The 11768-nt window shown below is 41.7% G+C and overlaps 1 protein-coding gene across 3 annotated transcripts in view; it reads right to left on the bottom strand.

The window, feature by feature from the left end:
* cyfip1 (cytoplasmic FMR1 interacting protein 1) overlaps window positions 1-11768 on the bottom strand; it is a 38718-nt gene that overhangs the window by 12150 nt on the left and 14800 nt on the right. For all 3 annotated transcript variants that reach the window (XM_032526697.1, XM_032526698.1, XM_032526699.1), the window contains 14 exons: window positions 11504-11595; window positions 10927-11044; window positions 10219-10341; window positions 9120-9245; window positions 8870-9036; window positions 7570-7717; window positions 6462-6615; window positions 6201-6357; window positions 4408-4504; window positions 3827-3903; window positions 2543-2651; window positions 2332-2451; window positions 2042-2241; window positions 1101-1188 (listed from right to left, as the gene is read on the bottom strand). In XM_032526697.1, coding sequence (XP_032382588.1) covers window positions 1101-1188; window positions 2042-2241; window positions 2332-2451; window positions 2543-2651; window positions 3827-3903; window positions 4408-4504; window positions 6201-6357; window positions 6462-6615; window positions 7570-7717; window positions 8870-9036; window positions 9120-9245; window positions 10219-10341; window positions 10927-11044; window positions 11504-11595 — 1776 coding nt within the window. The remainder of the gene's footprint in view (window positions 1-1100; window positions 1189-2041; window positions 2242-2331; window positions 2452-2542; window positions 2652-3826; window positions 3904-4407; window positions 4505-6200; window positions 6358-6461; window positions 6616-7569; window positions 7718-8869; window positions 9037-9119; window positions 9246-10218; window positions 10342-10926; window positions 11045-11503; window positions 11596-11768) is intronic.

The raw sequence follows: 11768 nt of genomic DNA, 5'->3' as shown, positions 1-11768 counted from the left end.
ACACACACACACACACACACACTTTATAATTTGTTCTTCTTGCCGTACTGCAACCATGACACGGCCAGCTTTACATGTATCACTTTTTGCATCTTTTACAAAAAGAAAAAGAGTTTACCTGTTGCAGTCAGACAACTACTCTCAGGCCAAGTATTAAGTATTAAGTTGGACTATTTGGAACGGCCTTCAGTATTCTACTAAAATACAGCAAATCTCACTTTGAACTAAAAAAACTAAAAGGAAATCTTTTCCAACATCACCCTGGCATAGATTAATGCACAGGAGAGCCTGGCAAGCCTGACCAGATTTATTAAAATATAATATTATGCAATTGCATTGTCAACTGTACAAAGAGACGCTGACGCATCATGTTATGAAAAATGCATTAATATTACCTCTTAATACACTCAGTAAATGCCCTACTTAACCTCAAGTCTCCAACAAGCCTGGCTAGGCGATTCAGACATCATGTAACTGGTTTGTGGTATGTCTTATAGTATCAGGCTACATTACTATCTGATCTAATTCAAACTTATTTGTTATTATTTTGGATCAAGGATGAGGCAACTTCTTCTTCTTCTGCACGTCAGGGAGCCCTGAACTTTCATTAACCGACAGTTCCAATGTGTCCGTGTTTTGTTATTTAATTGTTTGCCCTTTTGGAACAGCTGTCTGGATGAAATATCAACATGGTTTGAGTGATGATGGACAGTCAGGTGACCGTCTGATTTCATCCACATCACGCTGCGTCCTCTGACCAACCAGGAATGACGCACTGACTCAAGAGCACAAACGTGACACCATCAGGCTCTTACTGCGCCACTCCAAACTTCTCATTGATAAATGTTCTGCAAATGTAACACTTGAAACAATGACTCAACCTTTCTATATAATTTGCTCTTGTAAATAAGAAAATCATGAAAAACTTTTTGATCACAGTGTTCACTTTATCACTTTACCTCGCATTTGTTTTCATATATTTCACACATCTTTTCCCAAAATGATGCTCACACCCAGAAATCAATAAAAATATGCTCTTTCTTCCATGCATGTAAACCAAAAAAATAAAGCGGTGATGTGGGTGATGAAAAAGTCCTGACCTTTGACCCGTACAGGTACTGGGGCTGAGCGTTGGGCGGCTTGTCCCTCTGGAACTCCTGGGAGAAAGGCAGGACCGTGCGCACAAACCTGGACACACATAAAGAGAGTCATCAAACATGTGTCGCTGTATCCAACATCTGGGTATTTAATAGTGCTTGGTATCGGTAAAGAATTTGAATACCGGTACCAATACCAATACCATGACTTCTGTACCTGCTCCTAAACAATACTTCTCTGATACCAATTTTATGAAACAAAAAGAAATGACGACATTACACATTATGGCACAAATCTTTTTAATATTTGTCCAGCTCCGACTACGTGACCGACTCTGTGTAGCGTTGAGGTTTTCCTGCCGGTCTCTACTACATGTAACGTTAGACAGCCAAGCACAGACGTTATCAGATCATGGTGGAAGCATGCTGCATGCTTATTGGCTCACGGACACTGATGAGATCTACTCCTTAGATATTGAAATTGAATATTGAATGACGAGGCATTTTTCGATACTCAATACTTTAAACGCATTTCGGTCGGTGTTTAAAAAGTGTTGAATTTGGTACCCAGCCCTAGTATTTAATGCACATGGTGAGGCATCCGGGATCTCAATCAGAATGAGCAGCGTTTTTTTTAATGTTGGTCTAACCCTGAGCAGGTGATCTACGAGCTGAGATCCCTGCGTGCCGCCTGTATTATGTAATTAATGGTTCTGATTCTGAGTGACTACCAAGCGGCCATTAACCATGATGCCAGCACACTGGCAGGAATTCATGTTTTGCAATAAAGTACATTTGGCTTGAAAGCTATTTTATTTACTCTTCTCTTTGAAACAAATGTCAGAGTTAATTAGCAAAGTAGTTTACCACCATGACACCTTGGCTGCAGAAAGAACAGGCAGAGTATTGACAGCGACAGCTGAGAGTGACTAAAGCTAACGCACCTGTTGGTGGAGCCGTTGTAGCAATAGTTGGGCAGGAAGTCATAATTGAGCTCCCAGAAGACGTGCAGTGTTATGCGGCCGTAGGGCGCCGACACGTTGTGGTTGGCCTCGCGGAACATGGCGTCCAAGCTGTCCAGGGTCAGGTACTTACTGAGGAGCTTGTGTGTCATGCGGTTGATGTCCAGGAGCCCTTCCAGTTCCTATACACAGAAAGAATAGTCCACAAGTGTACACCTACACACAAGCATGTTATGTATTTATTTGTAAAAAATATTTAAAAAGGAACATACCATTATTGAGGTGAGGTCCTCACTCTCAAAGCGATTGATGGCCAGATCGAGAGACTTGTACAGGGCAGCTGAAATCCTCTGAGTGATGAGCCTGTTAAGATCAATGGAGCGGCCTAGAAGCTGAGATACACAACCCGTTAGTTAGACGCAACATGGCGCCGGAATAACAAAGGTGGCAGTTCAGAGCGGTCACAATGCATCTGATTGGTACCTGGACGTGGCGTTGCTTCAGCAGTGTTTCGTAGCGGTTGGAAGACGGCCAGGGAATGTTGGCCCCTTGGTTCTTGCAGTCGGCTCTCAAACGTTTGTCAAGCAGAAGACTGACGGATTCAGATAAACCGAGAAGGAGTCAAGTCAATGGGACGTGAGGTTTCCATCAAAGTGTGACTCCATGTTTTAAATAACAATTTAATGTAGAATGAAAATAAAAAGCGCATCACAACAGTGGTTCCCAACATTAACCCACCAGATAACTCCCCATCAGATTAACTCAGAAAACACTGACATCAACAGCCTTGTTCCAAATATTCCCTTCAATTAATTACAAGTGGATGCTGAACAACAATACAAAAAGTGGACTTGGACTGGAGTTCCATTGTTCGTTTCTTTATACAGTTGAATTGACAATGCTTCAAACCTTCACACACCAGGGGCGTTTGTGTGCTATTAGTTAGCACATCACTATATTTTTTAAAGGGTTGTTTTAAATACTACGGGGCGGAAAATCTTAAACAATCTAGATTGTAAATATATTGCTGATCTGCTACTACACTATGAACCACCCAGACCTCTCAGGTCATCTGGGACAGGTCTGCTTTCTGTCCCCAGAGTCAGAACTAAACAGGGTGAAGCAGCTTTCAGTTTCTATGCTCCTCATATCTGGAATAAACTCCCAGAAACCTGTAGATCCGCTGCTACTCTCAGTTCTTTTAATCAAGGCTGAAGACCTTTCTATTTGATGCTGCTTTCTTTAAATACTAATCATTTCTTTAAATTTCTTATGCTCACTGTAAATTTTATTCTTGTGTTTTATGTTTCTCTTTGTTTTAACTGTCTATTCATGTGTTTTATGCTTGTGATTTTTAACTGTTTTACTTGTGTTTTATCTGTTAACTGATTTTGTGTAAAGCACTTTGAATTGCCTTGTTGCTGAAATGTGCTATACACATAAAGCTGCCTTGCCTTGCCTTGCCTAGATTTTTCTGAGCTTTGCACCGCAAATAAAGGCACCAACCAATAAAGCAACAACACAGAGGCACGTAGCCCAAACCTGAATACAGCAGATGTGTCAATAAGTTTTGTTTTGTTTTTTAAATCAAACCATAATGCCTACTAGTCCACAATATTTACCTGTAACCCCTGGGAACTGCTGAAGTACCCCTTGGGGTACAAGTACCCCTCGCTGGGAATCACTGACTCAATCCCTGACAACACAGGCAAACCCAGCACGTCCTTACTTCTGGAACAGTATGAAACGCAACGATATGTCACCTACCTTCCTGCTAGGATCTTGTAGTAGACAAATATCTGATCCGCCAGCTTGTAGACAAACTGATCAAAGCACAAGTTCACCTGAAATAACAACAGAGGTTCAAATCAGCATGGGTGTGTGAAAACCCGTTTTGAATGTGTGATGACCCTCTTAATGGGGAAGAAACCACTATCACTCTTCCACTATCTGTCTGCAATTTTGAGATGTTGCCATGTTTTATTTGGATTAATTTAACACAATGTTTTGGTTATTACTAGGGAATGGAGTGAATTGACCATGGTGGCTTGGTAAGAAAAATAGTTTTTTTTTTTCACATGACAGAATAAAGATGAACCCTAACCTGTGTGTCCCTAACCTCTATTTACAATTTCAAATCTATTTTATTGAATACTTGTTATTGATTCTATTTGTTGACATGGCCAGTGCTTATACATAGGCAGTCCTTTTTTTCCTGTCGCCAACAACTCCAAAGTACTGTGCGTACATGCACACATGTATTAGTTGCATTATACAACTACACATTCTGTGTTGTTGCTTCTTAATCATTTCAAATAATCCAGTATGTACACAAAATATTTTATTACCTCAGCCTCTATTTCGTCATAGAGGAACTGCTTCTTGAATTTGGTCAGGGCGTAGTTTGCACTGTCATTGTACAAATCCAGGGGATACAGCACATACCTGGAGGGGAGTAAAGAAAAAAACTTTATTTAAAAGGGCTTTCATTTGGATTGCACTAAGACTGTATCCAACAGTATGAATACGGCTAGAGATTGGAATATGGCAACTTGTTCAAACGAAGGGAGGCTGACAGACAGAAAGAGCCTCCACGGGGGGTTAGAGACTGCTGAAAATGTTGTGGGACACAAAAGGTGCACAACCATTAGATTTGTCAAACCAGATTAATCCAATCCTGAAGACTCAAGTCTGGGAAAACCTGTCAAGCATTTTCAGTCGGAAATGTAAAATTTGAATTCAAATTTTAGGGATTAAACATATCAAATTAAGATAAATGAATGTACTGCACAGTTTATTAGTGTGAACTGTTCCCACATACTGTACAGTCAGCTTCATAAATTATTGAACAGCAATTTATTTGGGTTGCATAACATGATACCGATAATATTAATGTATAATTTTTTTTTAGCAATTTTGGGTGAACCGTTGAAGAATTAGAGCACTTATGATTCATGCCAGTTGATGTGCTTAATGGCTTATGTAAAAACCTGCCTCGTATCAACATAATCCTACAGAAAGATAACATTTCTGGTTAATCCCAACAGAGGCTTTTACCCAGGGTCCTTCTTGAAAACATAAGATCGACAAGACAAGAAGAAACAACCACTGAAGATCCTGAATGCATCTGGCCAGTCACACAACTAACAATCTCACACAAAAACTACACTGTGGAGAACTTGTTTGTTACATGAAGAAACAAGGTTTGGGACATTGGCACAAAAAAATATTTTAAGATTATTTTTGGGACATTTTAGGCCTTCATTAGACAGGACAGCTTGAGACGTGAAATGAGAGAGGGAGAGGGAGGGAGAGAGAGAGAGAGAGAGGGGGAGAGAGAGAGAGAGAGAGAGAGAGAGAGAGAGAGAGAGAGAGAGAGAGAGAGAGAGAGAGAGAGAGAGAGAGAGAGAATAACATGCAGCATAGGGCCATGGGTCAGAACCAGACTTGCTGCGGTGAGAACTGAGCCCTTGTACATAGGGCACACGCTGGCATTTTTAAACCTATATTTGTTGCTTCTCAATATCCAAAAAAAAGTGTAATTACCCCAGAGTGTTACACAACAGTTTCTCCAGACCTCTGAACTTTAAAAGACAGAGCCTTGGTTGGTCTAGCTTCAGACTGCTTGATGGATGAACCACATGCTGATTTCGACTATTGAGATAAAGCTAATAGAAGCTAGAGAAAAGCTCAGAGAAAGACGTCAGGATGTCTAAAGAATGATAGGAGGAAATGTAGTAGGAATGAGAGAGGAAAACATGTGTACAGCTCAGAAAGCAAAAGCAGCACGTTAGCAGAGCGGCAGCAGCTTCACTGCTCTGTCGGCGTCTACATAGGATGCGTTCAGGCACAGTTTAGAGTGTAGATCAACCGTGTTTTGGAAGCACTCAGAACCCAACTTGCAATCACTTCAGTTAGGTTGGAAAACTGGAAGAAATAAAGCTTAAGTCTAAAAAATATGTTTTGAGAGCGTTTTTACACAAATGAGTAGCGCAAGTGAAAAGTGAGCTGTTAGCGTGCATGAGACAAACAACAACAACAACAGAAGTGGCTGAAATGTCTCTTCTGTAGACACGCTGTTTGTCAGGAGTGTGACACTGAAGTGGAGTATTGAAAGTGGAATGCTTTATGCTCTGCTTACTCCATCATGGATGCTTCCTTGGTCTCCAGGATGTGGTCGGTGAGGATCCAGGGCATGGACATCTCGATGGGGAACTGGATTCTGCGGCCCATTGTGAGCTCCAGGAAGAACTCCCTGAACCAGAGCTGGGAAAGGTCACAACACTGCTGCAAGGTCTCTGTATCGGAAGAGGAAGAGGAAGAGGAGAGCTTTTACTCTGCGTCTTACAGCAAGCAAAGGGCTCTCAAAGAGCTACGGGGTCAAGCGGTCCCTTTGCCTTACCACTGAAGTTCAGCAGATGGGTGTAGAAGAAGGACTCGCGGTGGAACTTCTCCATGTCCAGGATGGTGGGGCCATCCAGACTGCTGCGCAGAGTCTTCTTAGAGCCACTTTTGTCAGCAATGAGAGACTCAAGCATAGTTCTCACCATGTAGAGCTGCGTAGAAAGAAAAGTAGCATCCTTCAAATACTGGTATTCTTCTCTCATTCCAACATGAGATATTACCATTTTCCATCATTATATTACAAGGAATGCCCCTCGCAGCGGTGCTTGAAAGAAGCCAGATTGCACAAATCTGTATATAACAAAACAAAAAACAAAGGGGGGTGTTCAACTCTGTACTTTCTGAAGTCTATGATAAGGTTTTGTATTTGTTCTTGTTTTTATTTAGTGTCAGGCTGTTGTCGGAACATCGCCCTGGACCTCTCCTCGGTAGGCGGGTGAATCCTCCCTCCGAGGTGAGTCCCACCGCAAATGATGTATACAGCCTGTGTAAAAGCTCTTCTCTCTACAGGTCACAGAACATTATCTAATTAAAAGCAACATTTACTAAGAATTTTTAAACCATAGCACACAGGCATCAGCAGGGAGGCTGAAGTGTGTTGAGTTCACCTCAGTGGGAGACAGAAAGTGGTTGTTTAGCTGGGCTTTGTAGTCCTCCACCTGGAATACAGATTAGTTCTTGGAACTGAGCTTTAAGCTGATTGGTTTGGTTTATGCAACATAAGGGATGCTACTACAAAATGCCAATTTGTGTGAGCGATACTAGCACAGATGATTAATATTCAGCACTGTGTTGGATGGATTTAAATAGAGAAGAATGACGCATTAAAGTCTTCCAGAAAGACCTGGAGAGAGAACAATACAGAACACCGAGCAGGCTGGTTCATGAGGCGGAGCCCTGCCTGAGATCTTCCTGGCTTATCTGTTATCTCTCTTAACATGGAATGATTCAACTCGGACATCTCTGAGAGGCTAAAGGGCACTGTGAGCTTCATAAGCCCGATTACTGTGCTGGGTCACAGTCCAAGGTAAGGTGGTGGGAAAGGATACTGATAGTAAAAAGTTAACACGAGGTGGGTTTTATAAGCAGAGGTGCAGAGGTGAGACCTGTGTACTGGAGGGCCCCACTGCTCGGCGAGGAACCTTGATATCAAAACCACCCTTGGGATCTTTTTCTCCCCGGAGGGCAGGGTCGTTGGGTGGCTCCCGGCCCGTCTCCCAGTCACACACGGTCTTCCGGATGGCCTGGAGGACGCTGCAACAAGAGGACATTTCAAAAACTGCAATGAGTTTTCTCCTCAACCTTTGGAATTGCTGCACACGACTTCCTTTGTGAATTATGAATGTGATAAATTGCGCAGAAAATGTTGTTGCTAGCGACAAATTAGCTGGAAGGCCTTAGCAACTCAGTGGGGTTCTTTTTTTTTTTTTTAACCACAACAGAGATTTCTAAGGGAGCAGCTGCACAGAAGTTCACTGGCACGTGTCTGTGCAATCTGCAGGAAAACAGATTCACCATCACCTCCAAAATTACGATACTTCCAAAAGCAATACAGTTATGTATGGCTATGAAAACAGTAATATTTAAAAGTTAAGATTTTGTAAATTTGTTTCTGTCCACTTGATGAATGCAAGTCTAATATTCCCTCTCCATCTAGCTGGGTTTTACGCTCCACCAGCCCACCATGACCAAAGTCTCCCATCACAGCTAGATTATCCCACACCTGGAACCAGAGCCAACAGGAGATGCAGAGGTCTATATTTCTCCCAGACCACTTGTATTACAATTGAAAGGCCAAAAATTAAGGGCCAACCACAGCTTTAAATGTACTCATATACTTTTACTCATATTCTTTACTGACGAGGGAGCTATCAAAATTGTTAGCCACTTTTTGATCCAAAAAAACTCTTAAACTACTTGTGTAGCATAATCTAAGTATCCACTTTGAAATACATGTTGTTTTTAATAACTACTGCAAAATAAGCCACCTCTCATAATCCTCTAAGTCTGGCTCTAGTCGGTTCTTTGGCCAGTACTGCCACTCGGCCTCAGCTCAGTCAGGGAGTACTAGTGCAACGTTTTCTGCATTCTCAGGTACAGGGATTGAATAATTCACACATCCATGTCTTTGGGTGTTGATTTTAACACAATAATATATGTATGGGTGCTGTGTGACAATCTGCAGCTGAGATGTGACTGGAATTAGTAATTTTGACTGTAGTGTGGTTGTGGGAACAGCAAATAGTTATACTGTGAAATAGCTATCATGTGAATATGTGAAACCTTGAGAAAGGGAGAACAGCTTTGAGGCGACACAGGAGTGTCAAGCTTGAAGAGTAAGATAAGATAAACATGAGTGGGGGTTGCAGCTGTGACTGTGTGAAGAAACATAACAGGGGTCCAAACCTCTGGATGACATTCTTCTTCTTCTTGATGGCTTGTCGCAGTGGTTCGCGCAAAGTGACCTGAGCAAAGTCCTGCAGAGCCGAGTAGATGGTGTGGCGGATGGCGTGATTGAACACACTCTCCATGCGTCCCATCAACACCTGCAGTCCCTTTATCATTGCCATCACCTGCCAAAAGCACAACATTTAATCACTGACGAGACCACCAGTAGTTCAAAAACACCTATGTGCGCGATGAAGTCGGAACTGACCTCCACAAGAGCAAACTTCTCCTCGCATGTGTAGTTGTATCTGGTGGCTCTCTCGTACTCCTCAGCGTTGTCGGGGCACTCTTTGTTGGAGTACTTGTCGGTTGGGTGAACCAGTTTCCAGGAGTACTGTGGGGCAAGTCCGAAGGTTTTTAAGAGATGTCAAAAAAAATCCCACAACAACCATAAATCAGTCGGGGAGTAATGTGCTTTCCATTGTAGCCATACCGTATTGACCCTAATATAAGACCACCCTGATTATAACAATCCCCTCTTTTTCAAGACTCACTTTTGGAAAAGACTTTTTGACGTCCAAATCTTGTTTTTATAATGAAAATTACTTTATTTGAAAATATTGATATTAAAAAGACATGGAATACACTAAGGTAGGCTGTGGTTTTTAACATTTTTCAAATACAATCATTTTCAAAAAGAAATTCCTTTCAATAAAATTTTCAAATTTAAACAAAATAAAATGTAATGAAATTTGTAAATGAACAACTTATGGTATTTACCTCAAATACCATACAAATTAAAAGTAAACTGTAGTCTATTGGTGGGCCTATTTCTAATACCAATTAGCCTGTTTAAGTTTATTTTAGTGAAAATAGAGTTAGTGCCTGCCGTTGCTCAGCTTCAGCCGCGTCCCCAGACAGACACATGGACAGAAATGGGCGTCTGCGTCTCGAGCCGCGCTCTCCACAGTGCAGCAAAAAAACAGTATTCTTATTATGCTTGTTGTATTCTGGTCAGGCTCGGTTACTACTGTTTAGTTTGGACTGAAATACTATAGGTGGCCCGAGCCGCAGCTCACTGTCACTAATCAATCCCATGCTCTGGTTCCTCCGGCTCGTCATCCTTGCTGCCAGGTGAGCACTTTTTCAGACGTATTTCAAGGAAAAAATAACAGTATTCATTTATGTATTATTTACTTATAGTCGGGCCGATACGGTAATTATACTTGAAGACCCTTTGCAAGTCTTTGCAGTGTCTAAGAATTTACACAATAAATAAAAAGTAATCAATGAGGTCTCTATAATAGCTCAAGAGAAAGGATTAGAAATCAGATTTTTTTTCTTTCTTTGCATATGTGCTTCCTCACCACTTCCATGACGTGAGCGCTCCACTGGGAGAGCAGCTGGATGCCCTGCAGGGCCAAGTCAAACAGCTTCCTGTACTCAACATCAGTCTTTTGGGCTTCCTGACGCCCTGATCCAGTCACCACCTACACAGACACAGATTAACACACTTTACCCTGCTGAACCCAGAGCTGACTGCCCACACCATGAAATCCTGACCTGAAGGAAAAAGAAGTAGCAAAACCTAATGAAACGTACTGAGTGAGAGAGAAAAAAAACGGGAGAAAATTGAATTATTCAGGGCGTGACCAATACAATGACTCTCTCATCCTGGACAGTTTCTGTCCTCAGTGTGTCGGCAGTTCTGATCTATGAATCAGTCAGTTACATTTCCATCTGAATAACACTGAATTGTGACCCCTGGAAATCCTCTGGGGCAAGAAATCTGCTGAAAAGCTTGTTACATCAGTGATGGGAATTCAAATTCTCACAAGAGAAAAAGCTTTTGAAGCCTACTTTTACAGAAGATTGTCAGTCAAAACAGCCAGGTGGTGGATGTACCTTTTTCAATGGGCTCACACCTGAGTAAAAGGTAAACAATAGCAATGTATTGATCCACCCTTCAGCAGTTTCAGCATATGCTCGCTTGAAAGACAATCTAACACCTTGACAACGATCAGAGAACCGGAGTGTCTCACTTTAAGCCCAAAGAATTCACTACTCATACTAACCTCGCTGTTGCTATAGCGAGCCAGCTCCGAGATGAAGCGCATGTGATCCTCGCGGATCTGAATCATCTGCTCACAGATGTTGTACTGGGGGCTGCTGGATATAGACGTGCAAGTCCACCTAGGGGGTAATGGAGAGGGATTGCAAAAAAACAAAAAACACACAGGGATTATCGGAGAAGAAGATGGTACCGTACATGTGGCTAGAAGGGATACAGCGATGGACAGGAAGTCAAAATCTTGCAAAATCTAATCGAACATAATAATTTAATTTTTATATTTTCACCCAAGAAAAGTATGTTTTAATCCAAACCACTATCTTTTCCCTGAACTAAACTGTCGTTGGCGAAACGCTGTAGCTGTACACAACCAATACTTGTCAGTAGAACACATTGTTTGGTTATATTCACTTCCAAGGAGTTGTTCATAATTTAAAAACAACAACAATAAAACACTCGCTTTTTGGATGTGAAGTAGTTTAACAAAAGAAACAAACAGACATTTTACTTTCACTCTCTTACTTTTTTGACAGTCCCAGCTCATAGACACCCCCTGACCATAAAAGGTGAATTCCTCTCACCTGGATTTGTTCTCCTCAAAGTGAGCGCTGGTCTTGATGTAACGGGACAACTCGATCTGCATGTCGCCAAACAGAGGGACCACCTGCAGTTGCTGTAAACACCAACAACAAAGAGATGTGCATATTTTTATACTGTAGTATGGTGAAATATAGTACAAATAGGCAAAATATTCTATTATATCACACACACGCACGCACGCACACAGTAAGACTATTATTTGGGCATTTCAGGCTCTTATTTGTACAGGACAGCTTAGACTTGAAA

Source organism: Etheostoma spectabile, chromosome 9 (genome assembly GCF_008692095.1).
Source record: "Etheostoma spectabile isolate EspeVRDwgs_2016 chromosome 9, UIUC_Espe_1.0, whole genome shotgun sequence".
Lineage (NCBI taxonomy): Eukaryota > Metazoa > Chordata > Actinopteri > Perciformes > Percidae > Etheostoma > Etheostoma spectabile.
Note: the sequence above shows the minus strand (reverse complement) of the source record. Positions and strands in the feature narration are given on the sequence as shown.